General features: G+C 38.3%; 1 protein-coding gene across 1 annotated transcript in view; it reads left to right on the top strand.

The window, feature by feature from the left end:
* Window positions 1-13,578, top strand: part of LOC126106803 (uncharacterized) — an 81,574-nt gene extending 67,996 nt beyond the window's left edge. The window contains exon 3 of the mRNA XM_049913194.1: window positions 11,187-13,578. Coding sequence (XP_049769151.1) covers window positions 11,187-12,252 — 1,066 coding nt within the window. The 3' untranslated portion in view covers window positions 12,253-13,578. The remainder of the gene's footprint in view (window positions 1-11,186) is intronic.
* The last annotated feature ends 1,814 nt before the right edge of the window (window positions 13,579-15,392 follow it).

Genomic DNA, 15,392 nt, shown 5'->3' with positions numbered 1-15,392 from the left:
ATTTTGCACATTTTCTAGGCATACAAGAGGCTCATCTATCTTGTTTTTCAATCTCTTAACGTTCTGATGAACGAAATTAACTTTGTTTTTGTGGAATCTGCTGCATATAGTACGATCTTGTTCTACACCAATTTCTTTCAATACTGACTGTCAGTAACCTAACTCTAACCTTAAAAATGTTCCCCTTTGAATTTAATAATGACAAGAATTTTGTCTTGTATGTTTGACTCCATCCCCCACTCATTTGTGGGAAGTAAAACTCAATTATGTGCCAGGTTATGTGGTAAATATATTAATTAACCCAACATTGTTTCAAATTACCTTTTATTTATTGCTTTAAATGTCACCAGACAAAGAAATACATTATTTGCAACAACTAACTACCCCCTCCCCCCCCCTCAAACACACACACACACACACACACACACACACACACACACACACACACACACACCCCTCACAGAACTGTGCTGAACTGGCAGGTGCTGCTGTCAGAGTATAAATAACACATTACAATTTCCATAGTAAAAAGCAATGTTTAATTATTGCTTAATTAGAATTAATAATTATAAACTTTTGACAATTTTAGTATAGCCTGGTATTTGTTATTGTAAAGCAGAATTTCAACACCGATGCATTTCTGGATCTAGAATCGAAGAAATACATTTCATAAACAGTTAGTATGGGAAAAGATAATTTTCATTTAATTGCACAGTTATTTTTCTTACTAGGGTTCTTCCTGCTCTTTGAATAATATGAACAAATTTATACAGTTAAATGTCTGACAGAATTTTCATAAATAAGCATAAGTTAATTTTAGACTTTGAACACGGAATGGTAGTTGGAACTAGACACGAGACATTCAGCTTTGGAAATCGTTGAAGAATTCAGTATTCTGAGATCTCCAGTGTGAAGAGTGTGCTGAGAATACCAGATTTCAGGCATTACCTCCCACCACAGACAATGCAGTGGCTGATGGCCTCCACTTAGTGACTGAGAGTTGCAGTGTTTGCATAGAGCTGCCAATGTTAACAGACAAGCAACACTATGTGAAATAACTGCAGAAATCAATGTGGGACATATGACGAGCATATCCATTAGGACAGTGCAATGAAATTTGGTGTTAAAGAGCTATGGCAGCAGACAACCAGTGCGAGTGCCTTTGCTGACAGCATAACACCACCTGCACTGTCTCTCCTGAGCTTGTAACCATATTGGTTGGACCTTGTAAGACAGGAAACCCGTGGCCTGATCAGATGAGACACAATTTCACTTGGTAAGAGCAGACCGCATGAAGCAAGGGATGCAAGCTGTCAACAAGGCACTGTGAAAGCTGGTGGTTGCTCCATAACGGTGTCAGCTGTGGTTATGTGGAATGGACCATGTCCTTTGCTCCAGCTAAACTGACCATTGACTGGAATCGTTATGTTCAGCTACTTGGAGACCATTTGCAGCTGTTCACGAATTTAATGTCCCCAAACAATAATGGAACTTTTATGGATGACAATGCACCATGTGTCCGGGCCACAATGGTTTGCAATTGGTTGGAAGAACAGTCTGGACAATTCGAGCGAATGATTTGGCCACCAGACTGCCCAACGTGAATCCCATCAAACATCTTAGTCAGTTTGTCACACAAAATCCTGCACCGGGAACACTTTTGCAATTATGGACTGCTACAGAGGCAGCATAGTTCAATATTTCTGCAGGGATCTTCCAGTGATGTATTGAGTTAGTGCCACATCGAGTTGCTGCACAATTCCAGGCAAAAGGAGGTCCAACATGGTATCTGGAGGTATCCCATGACTTTTGTCACATCAACATATACTGTACAGAAATGAAAGTAACACTGGATGTGCTCAGGTAAGCATGTAAGACCTCTGATATTCCCATATTTTCAATACACCTAAGTGTTTTGTCTGATAGGATCAGCAGCAATGTGATTGTTCACTTGATGGTGCAATTGTGTATAGGAAAGCATTAACAATGATGACTGTAAGGGATTGCAGAAAGAATTGGACACAGTTTCCACTTGATGTAATGAGTGGCAGCTCTCACTGAAATGTTGGTAACTGCAAGATAATACCTTTAATGGAGAGGAAGAACTCAGTAGCTGCCAATTAAAATATTGACACACTAAACTGTGTAAGTATTTAGAGGTAATTCTAACAAGTGATGTGGAAACTTCACACCATATTTATATGATTTGACGTGAAGTTCCCACATCACTTCTTAGAATTACCCCTAAATACTTATACAGGACTCCAAATATATATTATTCCAGTATTTGGAGTCCTTATCGAGGATGCACAACAACAGACATCAGAAGAACTCAGAGACACCCTGCTAGGATCGTAACAGATTGGCATAACCCATATGAAAGAGTAATGGAAATGCTACGGAAACTTTCATGGGAATCCTTGGTAGGAAGATGACATAGTTCTGATGAATCTCTGGTGGGGAGAAGAATATGAGATAGATTAGAGTGTGTACTTTTTGTAAAGGGTCGCCAGTGCTCTGATTGTCTTCATGCAGCTCTTCTGTGCCTTCTTCTTTATCTCAGAATAGCATTTTTACGCAACATCCTCAATTATTTGTTGAATATGTACTAATCTCTGTCTTTTCCTGCAGTTTTTACCCACTGCAGCTCCCTCAAGTATGATAGAAGTCAATATCTTGATCACATAATATTTGACCAAAATTTATCATTTGTTTCAGCTTTGCAGCCATCATCAGAGCTAAAAATTTAGCTGTGACACACAATAAAAATAAATTCGGGTCTTAATCAAGTGACGCTATCAGTTCATAAGATGTGCAAAATTTCACTTAATAATTTTCGAAATATCAGATAATAAGTATTTTATATTGTCCAAAATGCTGTCTCTCAGCACATTCACCTGCATGTGGTGAGCAGTACAGCCATAATTAATGCAGCCTCAGCATGGAATGCGAAGAGCTCACCTGTAACAGTGAAAGGGGTAATGTTCACACCTGATATCCAGCTCAAACAGTTTACTTGCACTTAGATGTTTACGGCCAGATTGGGCATCATCTGCTTAAATTATTCACAGATAAATAGCTAATCACATACCACACTCAGTAGGTGTTCTATAATGTGGTTGTTCAAGTGTAATAACCTAACACTGAAGTGACACAGAAGTACACATGTGGCAAACATTTAATTAACTCAGTCACTAATTAAAGTTTTTAAATCAATGTCTAACAGCCATATCAGTACAAAAATTATGTGCCCAGTAATTGTCATTTATAAATAACACAGTTTATAGTCTGATACTATTGCCATCGTAGATGATCAATACTGAAAGATCAACACAGTTCATGAAATTAATTACAACCTCACAGTGTATGATTCAAAACCGTCACTCAATCATGGACTGAACTCCTAGATACAAAATTTTGATGAATCATAGTACATTTTCTGATTTGTAATATTTTTAAACCAAAGTAAACTATTGTTGTTTTCTGGCTTTTCATAAATTACAATAAAGATGTACAGTTCAGATGTACTGAGTAGTGGAAGAAGATTTGTTTGAATGAGGACTTTTAGATACAGACATGACTATTACTGAATTATGCTGGTTATTTTGTCTAAATTTTGGCTTCTATCCTAGTAACAATGTTTTTACTAAGGAAGCTAATTACTCTGAAACTAAATGGGTGCAAGAGTTGCTAACATAATTTCCTCATTGGTTGTAGCAGTACTTCCTTTATTTATATGTCTTTCTCATCTACTTTATCTGGAAGTAAGTAATCAGGTATATGTTTACAAATGAAGTTATAATGAGAGCTGAAATCACCAGTGTTTTTTAATTAGCATGGTTTTTAAGTAAACTAATTATACTTATGAATTCTAAATAACCAAAAAATTGTAATAGGTACTACAGTGAAATTGGATAAGCCCTGAGTCAATATTAGAGATTTTTATGTACTGTGCACATGCCATATAGATGAGTAAATTGAATATTTCATTAAATTTGAAAAAAATTAATACTAATTTTGGAGGGGAGAAAAACAAAAAGGTCCACCTGCTTTGTTACAAAGTCAATTGATCTTTCTCTTGTCCTGTTCTGTCTACTGAGCCTGTACTCACCTGTAACTCTGTCTCAGTGGTTTGCAATCTTTCTTAGACCATTACCCCTGAGTGTAATTAGACATAAGCTATAGTTCAATTCTTTTATCTTGGCGGCTCGCGCATGCCCGCCCAGACGCAGGAGATTGCTGCGTTGCCAGTTGCACATGACGCACGCGACCAATAGAAGCAGCGCCATTGTATAGCATAGTTTGCAAGCTTACGTTTAGGGGGGAGCGCGCAGTTCATGAAGTAAAGCCACCACGGCCGCATTAACCCTTTCGCTGCTACAAAGACGTGCTCCCTGCATTCCGCGCTGTGCGCGATTTTGTCACTGCACTGCTCGCCTGTGCAGACACATCGTGTTCCGACTGCTTTGACACTCTTATCAATCGATTCCACAAAAACTATTTGGCCCAAAAATTTGATTTTTACACATCTTCTTGACTGATACCTTCCCCCCATAAATGACTTAATTTTGTTTCGATGTTCAACGCAGTTATTATGCAGCATTAAATATAGCAAGCCATTGCACGAAATTTTGAAGAGTTTGCAGAGGTAAAAGTCCATAGAGTATACTTTCCGTATGGTTGATTTTAGTTGCCACAATGTTGAGAATGAAATGTGGACAAGATACCTAAATTTCATATAAAATTTACTGTATAAGAATAGCTCATTTAAGTACCACATAGGTGTCGTATGTAATATTGAGAAATATTCTGTCTTTTGCGACTGTAACAAAAGTTTTATTTACACTGAGCACGTTTGGCTTTATTTTAAAGCACTTCAATCAATCAAAAGGAAGTAGAAAAAATACATTAAATAAAACTGTGGACTTACAAAAACATTAGGACTTGAATATACCGTCTATCAATGAAGTGCTCTGAGCTATGTCAAATATAATTTTTGTGTGTGGCACACACAAACATCATTTATTTGCTAAAACACTGATCTGCCAACACAAACATTGAATATTGTGTTACCGCAGCACAAAACTACGAAAGGAGGAGACAAAATACTGTCGACTGAAGGTGCTTCAAAAGAGAGAAACGCGTCTGGTCTAAATAAGCCCTTTATTACAGTTGCAGAAGAGAAATATATTTCAGTACCATTGGTAAAACTGCGACTGTGGAACAAAAACAAGAAAGAGAACATGAGTACCATACCTTTTCTTGATTGAAGTGCTTTAAAATAAAGCCAAACGCGTCCGGTGTAAATAATACTTTTATTACAGTCGCGAAAGACGGAATATTTTTCAGTATTACATACGACACCTATGTCGTACTTAAATTAAATGAGATATTGTTATACAGTAAATTTTATATGAAATTTAGGTATCTTGTCCACATTTCATTCTCAACATTGTGGCAACTAAAATCGACCATACGGAAAGTATACGCAATGGACTTCTACCTCTGCAAACTCTTCAAAATTTCGTGCAATGGTTTACTACATTTAATGCTGCATAATAACTGCATTGAACATCGAAACAAAATTAAGTCATTTATGGGGGGAAGGTATCAGTCAAGAAGACGTGTAAAAATCAAATTTTTGGGCCAAATAGTTTTTGTGAAATCGAATGATAAGTGTGTCAAAGCAGTGGGAACACCATGTGTCTGCACAGGCGAGCAGTGCAGTGATGACAAAATTGCGCACAGCGCGGAATGCGGCGAGCACGTGTCTGCAGCAGCGAAAGGGTTAATGAAGAGACAAAGCACTAGAAATTTCAAAAAATTGCATTCAAATGAATATAATTCGTGAAGTAAGGCACTTCAATATTGTTTTTAAATAATGAAAATATTAAGCACCACACAAGGTTTGTACTCATAAGCTTTCACCCAACACCTTAACCGTTACGCTAAGGCACCTCGTCTAGCTACATAACACCATGAGGACTATAACACGTCACGCAAAATACTGACAAAACACTGTTCGTATGATTATGAATTACTCACGCTTCGTTGAAGTACAATAGGAAATAAACAATTACCACTGTTCTTTATTGCGAAAAAGCGGTTCGTGAGAGTGATACAAACACCTTTCCTTGCCATCGCCTGAATTTGGAGCCGTATTGCTTGTTTGGTTTAATTAATTAATAGAATATGAAGCAATTGGTATAAAGAATGCTTTTTCCAAACTTTCTATAAAAGAATGTCTGCTACCAATACATTGCTTTCATTCTATTACTTTATTTATGACTGAACATTTCTAAAACTGAAGACACTCGTCCATGCTCTGCACTGCAGTCGAGATGTGGCAACGTCGTTCTCTGTTCATTGGCTGACTGTGTTTTGTGACATCAGATGCGTAGAACGAACCTAAACTCGGCCGCCAACATAAATGACGCACACTTTAGTACCCTCTCCCCCCCCTCTCCCCCCCAAATTATTGCCAACTTTAGCAACTAACTAAACTGTAGAATGAAAGACTTGTCTTGGATATTTTTGTTTTTGTTTTTAAAATGATGAATGATAAGTAGTTGGGGTGTGTGTATGTGTGTGTGTGTGTGTGTGTGTGTGTGTGTGTGTGTTTGTTTGAATGAGGGAGGAATTTGTCATGCATCACTAGTGCTACTTACAGCTCCTACTCAGATAAGAAAGCTAATTATCCACAGTGAGGGTAGACACATGTTTCAAAACATACTTCCCCTGCTCTTCATTGCAGCACTTGCTTGACCTGCACATTGCAATCTCATTTAAAATCAGCCAAGTTAAAATGTGTGTGCTATACCTAATGTTCGTAAATCACTTGATTGCTGCACTTCTTATTTCTGAACTAGCAGAAATTGGAAGACTTCAGGCTGTTCATGATAATAATAATAATAATAATAATAATAATAATAATAATGTGTACAGCACTATAATAATAATGATGGTGATGATGATGATAATAATAATACTGTGTACAGCACTATAGTAGTCCTTCTGTAGTTACTGCTGTGTCATGCTGTCAATTAATTCATTTATCTGTTTCAAAGTGAGTAATGAAGCAATTTCCAGACTACTGCAGGTACTATCTACAACTTTGAGAAGACATTTTCTTGAGATATTTCTCAGTTGTTACGTATGTGTCTCACTTTTACCATCAGTGATGTACAGGACAAAGCCAACATATGTGTGTAGTGGGTGAACTACTTGAGGAATCTGTAACCTCTGCCACATTAATGCTACTAATTGAGAAAAAGTAACTATTGTTAACTTATATAATCAGTATTATAGTACTAAAAAATTGTGGTATGTGTAATGATCTTTCAAAAGTAATTTATTTTTGTGGCTGAAACAGAATCAAATCATTTAGTTTGTACTCCTCAGAAAATTTCATGTTACGCCTCAGTTGATAATTAACCTCAGGTTGGCAACCACTGCTCTACCCCTATATCCTAAAGCTTCCCAAAGAGCCATGATTATTAAAATTTCATCTCTCTTCACATACTGAATTACCCATTGAGTTACCCATTCAGTATCCTCATATACTATCTCAATATCTTCATCTTCTGTACGTAATATCTGTGTGCATAAGTAAACTACTGTTGTTGGCATTATTTTGCTGTTGATTCTGATGAGGATAATCCTACCACTAAATTATTCACAGTAACAGACTCTCTGCCCCAACTTCCTATTCATGATAAATCATACTCGCATTGCACCATTTTCTGCTGCAGTTGATATACCCTTACAGTCATCTGACCAGTATTTCTTACCTTCTTTCCATTCCACTTCACATGCCCCTACTGAGAAACAATACCTCTGAATTTTTGTGGGAAAACTCTTAGAGCTGTTTAAATTAAACAAATGTTATTAACATTTTGCTTCTTTATGCTTCACGTCTATGTCTTTATTTATCAGCATAGTCACACTAGCAATGAACACATCTCTCCCAATGAGAGCCCAGTTTGTTCACACTGTCACTGTAGAATGCCTGACTTTGTTGGTGGAGCCACAATCTTACTTATGCTTGCACCACTTCCTCATTATCAAAGTGAAGTCCTTGAAGGTGTCCATCAAGTTTTGGAAACAGATGAATAGTGGATGGGGCCAAGTCAGGACTGTACAGAGTATGATCGATGACAGTGAAACAAAGGCATAGGATTGTCACAGAGTATCACAACACCTGTGTGTGGTCTGGTATTGTCATGCTGAAGGATAGGGTACTCCATGTGTGGGTGAAGTTTACTGTAGTTAGAAATTCAATTACAGCTTGCTGTTCATCACACACTGACACAGATATGTTACACGCCGCCTTGTTACATGCTACAATTTGGAGCCCTGCAAATAGAGGGCTGCAAATATGTAGACATTAGGAATAAAGATGTAGAATGTCAACACCATTTGTCTTATTTAATAAGCTTTTCAAGGTTTCACATAAAAAGCTTGGAGGCAGTACTTTACAGCATGCCATTTGTAGTGGTACATATTGCTACAAAGTAGAGCAACACGTCTCACTTTCCTTTTACTAGACTGAAGAAAGTTGTGTGTGAAAAGCATGACTTTAATTAGTAGTAGCATAAAGAGTGCCTACTGTGCCTGGGTTTGTTGGAATTTATGTGCAGATAAGAGAATGAAAAACACAGGTTCAGCACAGAAAGCGATGAGTGATGTGTAATTTGGAGTGGCAAGTGAGGGTCACTTGCATTTTGCAGTTGTGCTTTGGGGGTGCTGTGGACTGCAAAGAAGAAAGGGACCTGATGACAGTTGTTGAGCACTAAAGAAAAATGAATGATGTTATACAGGGTGAAAAGTATTTAAACCGACAAACTCTGGGGGGTTGTAGAAGACATCAAAACAAATATTTTTCCCTAATGTCATCTTTTCCTATGAGGAGTATTTAAACTGGTAGAGGAAGATTTCTCTGGCGACAAATTAACTAAACCAACAAAAAAGTCTAGAGGGGACATATCTGGGGATCGAGCAGGCCACAGTACAGGACCACATCTGCCAATCCATGTTTCTGGGAACCGTCAGTCCAGGAATCGACGCACACGACGACTGAAATGTGATGGTGCCCCGTCGTGTTGGAACCACGTGCATTGTCTTGTAGGGAGCAGGACATTTTCCAGCAATTCTGGCAATGCTGTGGTGAGAAAATTGTAATAGTGCCTGCCATTTAATGGCCTAGGTAGCAGATACGGCACAGTTACAGTCCCAAACAACACCGACCCACACATTAATGAAGAAACGCACTTGATGAGCGCTAGTAACTGTGGCATGTGGGTTATCCTCAGTCCAAACATGCCCGAATGTTGCTTCATTGGTAAACAACAGAGAGGATGGAAATGTAGGGTGCATTTCACAGTGTCCCAGGTACCACTGCAAAAACTGTGCTCTGGGTGGATAATCAACTGGTTCTAGGTTGTGGACATGCTGTAAGTGAAATGGACATAACAATTGCTCTCAAAGGACTGTTCTTACATTCGTCTGATTTGTCCCCATGTTACATGCAATTGCACGAGCACTGGTTGAAGGATCCTGTTCCACATGCTGCAAGACAGCTTCCTCAAATTGCAACGTTTTTACCGTGCGGCGGCGTCCCTGTCCACGTAATCTGCTAAATGACCCGGTCTCACGCAGGCATTGGTACACAGCAGCAAAGGTCGTATGATGCGGGATACGGCGATTAGGATATTGTTGTTGATAAACCCGCTGTGCAGCTCGTCTGTTGTGGTGCACTACATAGTATGGACCAACCATATCAGTGTACTCACTCCAGGTGTATCGCTCCATTAGTAAACAGAGACAATGCACTACTACACTGGTGGACAGCAGTTGCCTACAACTGAAGAGCATAATACGCCCTCTAACAACTGAAGAACGTAATACGGCCTCTAACAACTGAAGAGTGTAATACGGCCTCCACTGGTTTAAATACTCCTCATAGGAAAAAATGACATTAGGGAAAAATATTTGTTTTGATGCCCCCTACAACCTCCCAGAGTTTGTCGGTTTAAATACTTTTCACCCTGTTTAGACTCTATGCTATGCTATCTCAAGTAAGTATGAACTTGTAGTTTTGGTGAAGCATTGAGGCATCATGTATGAACATGTTGTCTGAAAAGCTTTGTTAATTAGCAGTTGCAAGTTGAGAACTTATTTGAATATAGAAGAATTACAGAAACTGTCTTTTGTGATTTCATAGTGAGTTGTTTAAATGTAGAATCTCTCCTATAGCCCTTGCCCTCTACAGTCAGAAAAGGAGTCTGCAGTCAAATATGTGGCACTGCATAGCAGGACCACATCATCAAGAGAAAACAAGACAGTGGCCAGAAATTTCGGAAAGTAACTGTTGTTATAGGGAACTAGTGTAGACTTGGCACCTCACTATATATCAACCATTTAAAATCAACCCACAACTGACTGAGACCTTGCATTTACCTTTTGAAAGTTTCTCACTTTTATGCATGCTTTTAATATTCCATGCTTCAACTTGTAGAATGTTCCCTCTCCTGTTGATTGTTAAATATTTTTCTCATCCTCACCTCTCACTTTGCAGTCCCATCCCAGACATGCAAATGGGGAACAAATCCAAATTCTTTTGCCAATGGAGACATCTCAGCATGGTACACATTGTGCCTTTTATGCAGCGGTTTCCATGCCTTCTGCATCCACACTCCGTTGATTGTTTCTCATTCTTCTGCCTTTTAGGGTTAGTTTCCCACCCCAAGGGCAGTAGGGTATGCCCCCCCCCCCCCCCCTGCCCTCTTTGATAAAAGTCTGAAACCTCTATTGTAGATGGTTTTTATTCAAAATGTAAGCAATGACTGGTTGGGCATATGGCATCATGTTAACCACACATTTGATGAAAATGGCATAGGAATGAAAACTGATAATATTCGTACAGTGGACCATCCATTGCGCCCTCTACATTGACTTGCAGCCTGTTTACATAGTTTTAGATAAGTTTGGAGAGTGAAATACATTTTTGTTTGTTTATTGTTTTTGTTAACTGTGGTAAATATCAATAACAATTCAGTCATATGTTATTGGAAAGTTGCTCGGTCTTATGTTGAATTTACAAACTGCCTCAGTTTGATAATTCCTCTGTTATGTGTGTGGTATCACTGGGCCACAAAGTTAGGTTGCTTATTTATCTTTTTATACAGGTGTTCCTCACAGCCTGCTACATCTGGGTCACAATCAGATTCCACCACAGTGAATTCTCCAGTCACAGAGTCCACATCAGCATGTGCTGGAAGTTCAGATACTGTGTGGGACTTGGGCTACACAAGCTGTGAAAGAAAGAAAGTGGTCTATGTCTGGACCATTTCAGGCTTAACAAACTGGCCCGAGAACAGAGATTTTGTCGCATCACCTCGTTTCTGCCATCCTGAGTCAATTCAGTGGGAAATAAGGCTCTATAAATTGGGAACAGAATACCATGTGTGCTTCCAACTGTTGGAAAATAATGATGGTGGGAGTGTAATGGTGGATTTGAGTGTTTCTGTAATTTCCCCAGAAGGAGAGAGATGCGGAATCAAAACATTACCGGGCTACTGGTTTCAGGAAGGTTCAGAGTCAGATAAATTTGAATGTGGGTGTTTAACTAATGACACGTTGAAAGTAGAGTGTGAAATCCGTACAGTGTGTGTCGTGCAGCAGTGTGTTGTGGCAGTTAAGCCAGTGCTGCAGTCTCGTCTTAGACAGGATCTGCATTCCCTACTAGAGTCAGGAAATTTTGCAGATTTTAAACTGAGTGCCGGGACTGTCGAGATGAGAGTACACAGAGCGATACTGGCAGCCCGTAGTCCCTTCTTCGCCCGTAACCTGCGGCCGGGATCAAAGGTGTTCAAGAAGGGCCAGTTGGAAGTTCCGGATGTGAAGCCTGAAGTGTTGGCTGACGTTCTGCACTACATATACACTGGGGGAGTGAAAAACCTGAGTGACTCCACAGTGGAGCTGCTGGCAGCAGCCCACAGATTTGAACTGTGTGACCTGAAGAGGGAGTGCCTTGCACATCTGTCCAACAGGCAGCTCACTGTGGGTAATGCCGTCGCAACAGCTGTCTGTGCTGTGGAAAACCAGTGTGACGCATTGTTAAACTCATCTGTGGAGTTCATCCGATCACATTTCAAGCAGGTGATGGGGACTACCGAGTGGATTGAAGCCATTCGCAGGCACCCTGAAGCTATCAAGAAAATCAGTCAAATGGTAGCAAAAGCTGGAAAGTAGACTCTGGTATTAAAAGTGTTTTGGATTCACTACATGTGTGAACATGTGTTTTTTCCCATAGAGTATGTATATTTATGGAGTAAGTATAGTCTACTGTGTATTTTCTCAACATCAAACCTGGCTAGTCACATGATTTAGGGATGATGCTGCTTGTCTACAATTTGAGGTAATAGTGAAACTTGAATATTATATGTATTCGCTTTGTGTTATATACATTTCTGCACATTTGAGTTTTAGTAACAGCTGTGCTGCAGTATTGTTGAAGCTATGGATGTAAACAGATGTACATCAAAGGTGAATCAGTTTCTTTCAGAGATATGTGAAACAAATGTATAAATATAAATGTCATATTGATATGAAATAATATATATTTTGAAAAATATCGAGACTTGGTATTATAAAGTCTTGTATTGTAGAGATAATTTCTGCGATTTTATGGCCAGGTGTTTACAAGACAAGTGCTAGATAAATTTGCAAGTGTTTTTGAGTAAACTGCCAGTCAGTGTATACACATAGGTGCTATGTTAATATGCAGATAAAGTTTTTGCACAAGTCTGTTTAATTTCTTCCTATTTATGCAGGTTTTCAAACCCTTGTATGTATCTAAGTATTTCTGCATGAGAAGGTTTCCTAGAGAGTCTCACTGGAACGTAATTAATTGGAACAGAATCAACAATATGAAAACCTAAAAAAAAAGCTATCACTTGTTTTATTTCTCCAAAATTTTGAACTTTTTTTCATGTTGTATGGTGTTATTTTGCTGATGAGATGGTGAAAAAATGTCATAGATATTTTACTTGTCTGTAAAAAGCAGAACAGTAAATAAAGAAAAATTGAAAATAATTATGTACAAGCAGGTAGTTCAGATCACTTACCATACTTGCTGTAACAGTTTTGTAGTTTCAAATTTGTAGTTTCTTCATGACACATCAAAGCCTTCTACATTGTCATTATAACATAATTAATTAGAGCACAGATTTGACAATATGAATAAGTGCAATAGAAAGTGTAAAAGTTATTGTGTTTGCTGTCACTTCTTATCATGTTACAAAAAAAAAAAAAAGTAGAATCTGAATTAACGCTGTAACAAAAAAGCATAGTAACATTGCACTTCAAATCTTGAAGCCAGCTTCAGTTCCTGGTATCAAATTGTTAAGATGTCTATAAAATAGTTATACAAAGTCCCACAGTACTTCCAACATGATCTGTGCGTAGCAGCAAAGTAGCAACACTCAAAATACACTAAGTGCTATACAGGCTGAAATACGCCATCCCAAACTCAAGTCTCAAGTGATTTGAGCTGCAGGAGATTGATTTTCTTGAAAATTGTGGACATGAATTTTCTTTTTTTTTTTTTTTTTTTTTTTTTTTTTTTTTTTTTTTTTTTTTTTTTTTTTTAGTTGTAAATAAATTTTAGATGAACATTTAAGGAACATCTGAGAAATTAATATTATATTCAAACCCAGTAATTAGGAAAAAATATTGTTGAATATAGCAATGAAAACTGAATATGTGTGTAGTATTTTGTTATGTGGGACCAATTCAATATCCTGAAAAATGTTAGTATTGTCATTATGTTGCATATTAAGATAAATTTGTCACATATGAAACAAATGTTTGTTTGTTTAGTGAAGTAAACGTTTAAAACACCTTTTTCAGTTATTGCAACCAGTTATAAAGCTGTACACATTAGTCCCAGCTGTTGGATAACAAAATTGTCACACCTTGCCTTTATTTATTCTATTTTGAGTTGAGTTGTTTGAGTTGAATGGTACAGAAGTCTGCCTTACTACATCCATTTTAACTTATAATGTAGCATTAATAATTTAGTATTGAAAGGATTGGTTCTTAACATTTTAATGAAAAATATCATGACACTTTGGCAACAAACCTTCTATATGACTTCATTTTTCCAAGATATAATGTTAAACACAGATGAATAGGGAAGAATATTTTGGCAGTGTGCACTGTGGCCATTCAGATCCAATGAGAGTAAGTGTCTGTCATTTGTTTGAGCTACCTCGTCTTCAAGGTAGTTTTGGCATATACTCTGTGGTTCTTAGAGCAAATAATTTTCTTAAACTACAAAAACCAGATGCCAGAAATGCTACTTAAACTTCTATATGAACACTTTGTGTTTCACGTTGTCAGATAGACTTCATGACACATTTTTTTAAACTATGACTGCAAAATCTTACTGGGGCAAGCCTAGTTAAATAAATTCTTCTTCTGAATCAGCTGAGAAAAGGTCTTACCTGTTTTATAATAGCCTCATTGCAATGTCCCCCCATGAACCATGGACCTTGTCGTTGGTGGGGAGGCTTGTGTGCCTCAGCAATACAGATAGCCGTACCGTAGGTACAACCACAACGGAGGGGTATCTGTTGAGAGGCCAGACAAACGTGTGGTTCCTGAAGAGGGGCAGCAGCCTTTTCAGTAGTTGCAGGGGCAACAGTCTGGATGATTGACTGATCTGGCCTTGTAACACTAACCAAAACGGCCTTGCTGTGCTGGTACTGCGAACGGCTGAAAGCAAGGGGAAACTACGGCCGTAATTTTTCCCGAGGGCATGCAGCTTTACTGTATGATTAAATGATGATGCCGTCCTCTTGGGTAAAATATTCCGGAGGTAAAATAGTCCCCCATTCGGATCTCCGGGCGGGGACTACTCAAGGGGATGTCGCTATCAGGAGAAAGAAAACTGGCATTCTACAGATCGGAGCGTGGAATGTCAGATCCCTTAATCGGGCAGGTAGGTTAGAAAATTTAAAAAGGGAAATGGATAGGTTAAAGTTAGATATAGTGGGAATTAGTGAAGTTCGGTGGCAGGAGGAACAAGACTTCTGGTCAGGTGACTACAGGGTTATAAACACAAAGTCAAATAGGGGTAATGCAGGAGTAGGTTTAATAATGAATAGGAAAATAGGAATGCGGGTAAGCTACTACAAACAGCATAGTGAACGCATTATTGTGGCCAAGATAGATACAAAGCCCACACCTACTACAGTAGTACAAGTTTATATGCCAACTAGCTCTGCATATGACGAAGAAATTGAAGAAATGTATGATGAAATAAAAGAAATTATTCAGACAGTGAAGGGAGACGAAAATTTAATAGTCATTGGTGACTGAGTGTAGGA

The sequence above is a fragment of the Schistocerca cancellata genome, chromosome 10 (assembly GCF_023864275.1).
Source record: "Schistocerca cancellata isolate TAMUIC-IGC-003103 chromosome 10, iqSchCanc2.1, whole genome shotgun sequence".
Taxonomy (NCBI): domain Eukaryota; kingdom Metazoa; phylum Arthropoda; class Insecta; order Orthoptera; family Acrididae; genus Schistocerca; species Schistocerca cancellata.
The sequence above is the reverse complement of the archived record's forward strand: the minus strand, read 5'-3'. Positions and strand labels throughout refer to the sequence as shown.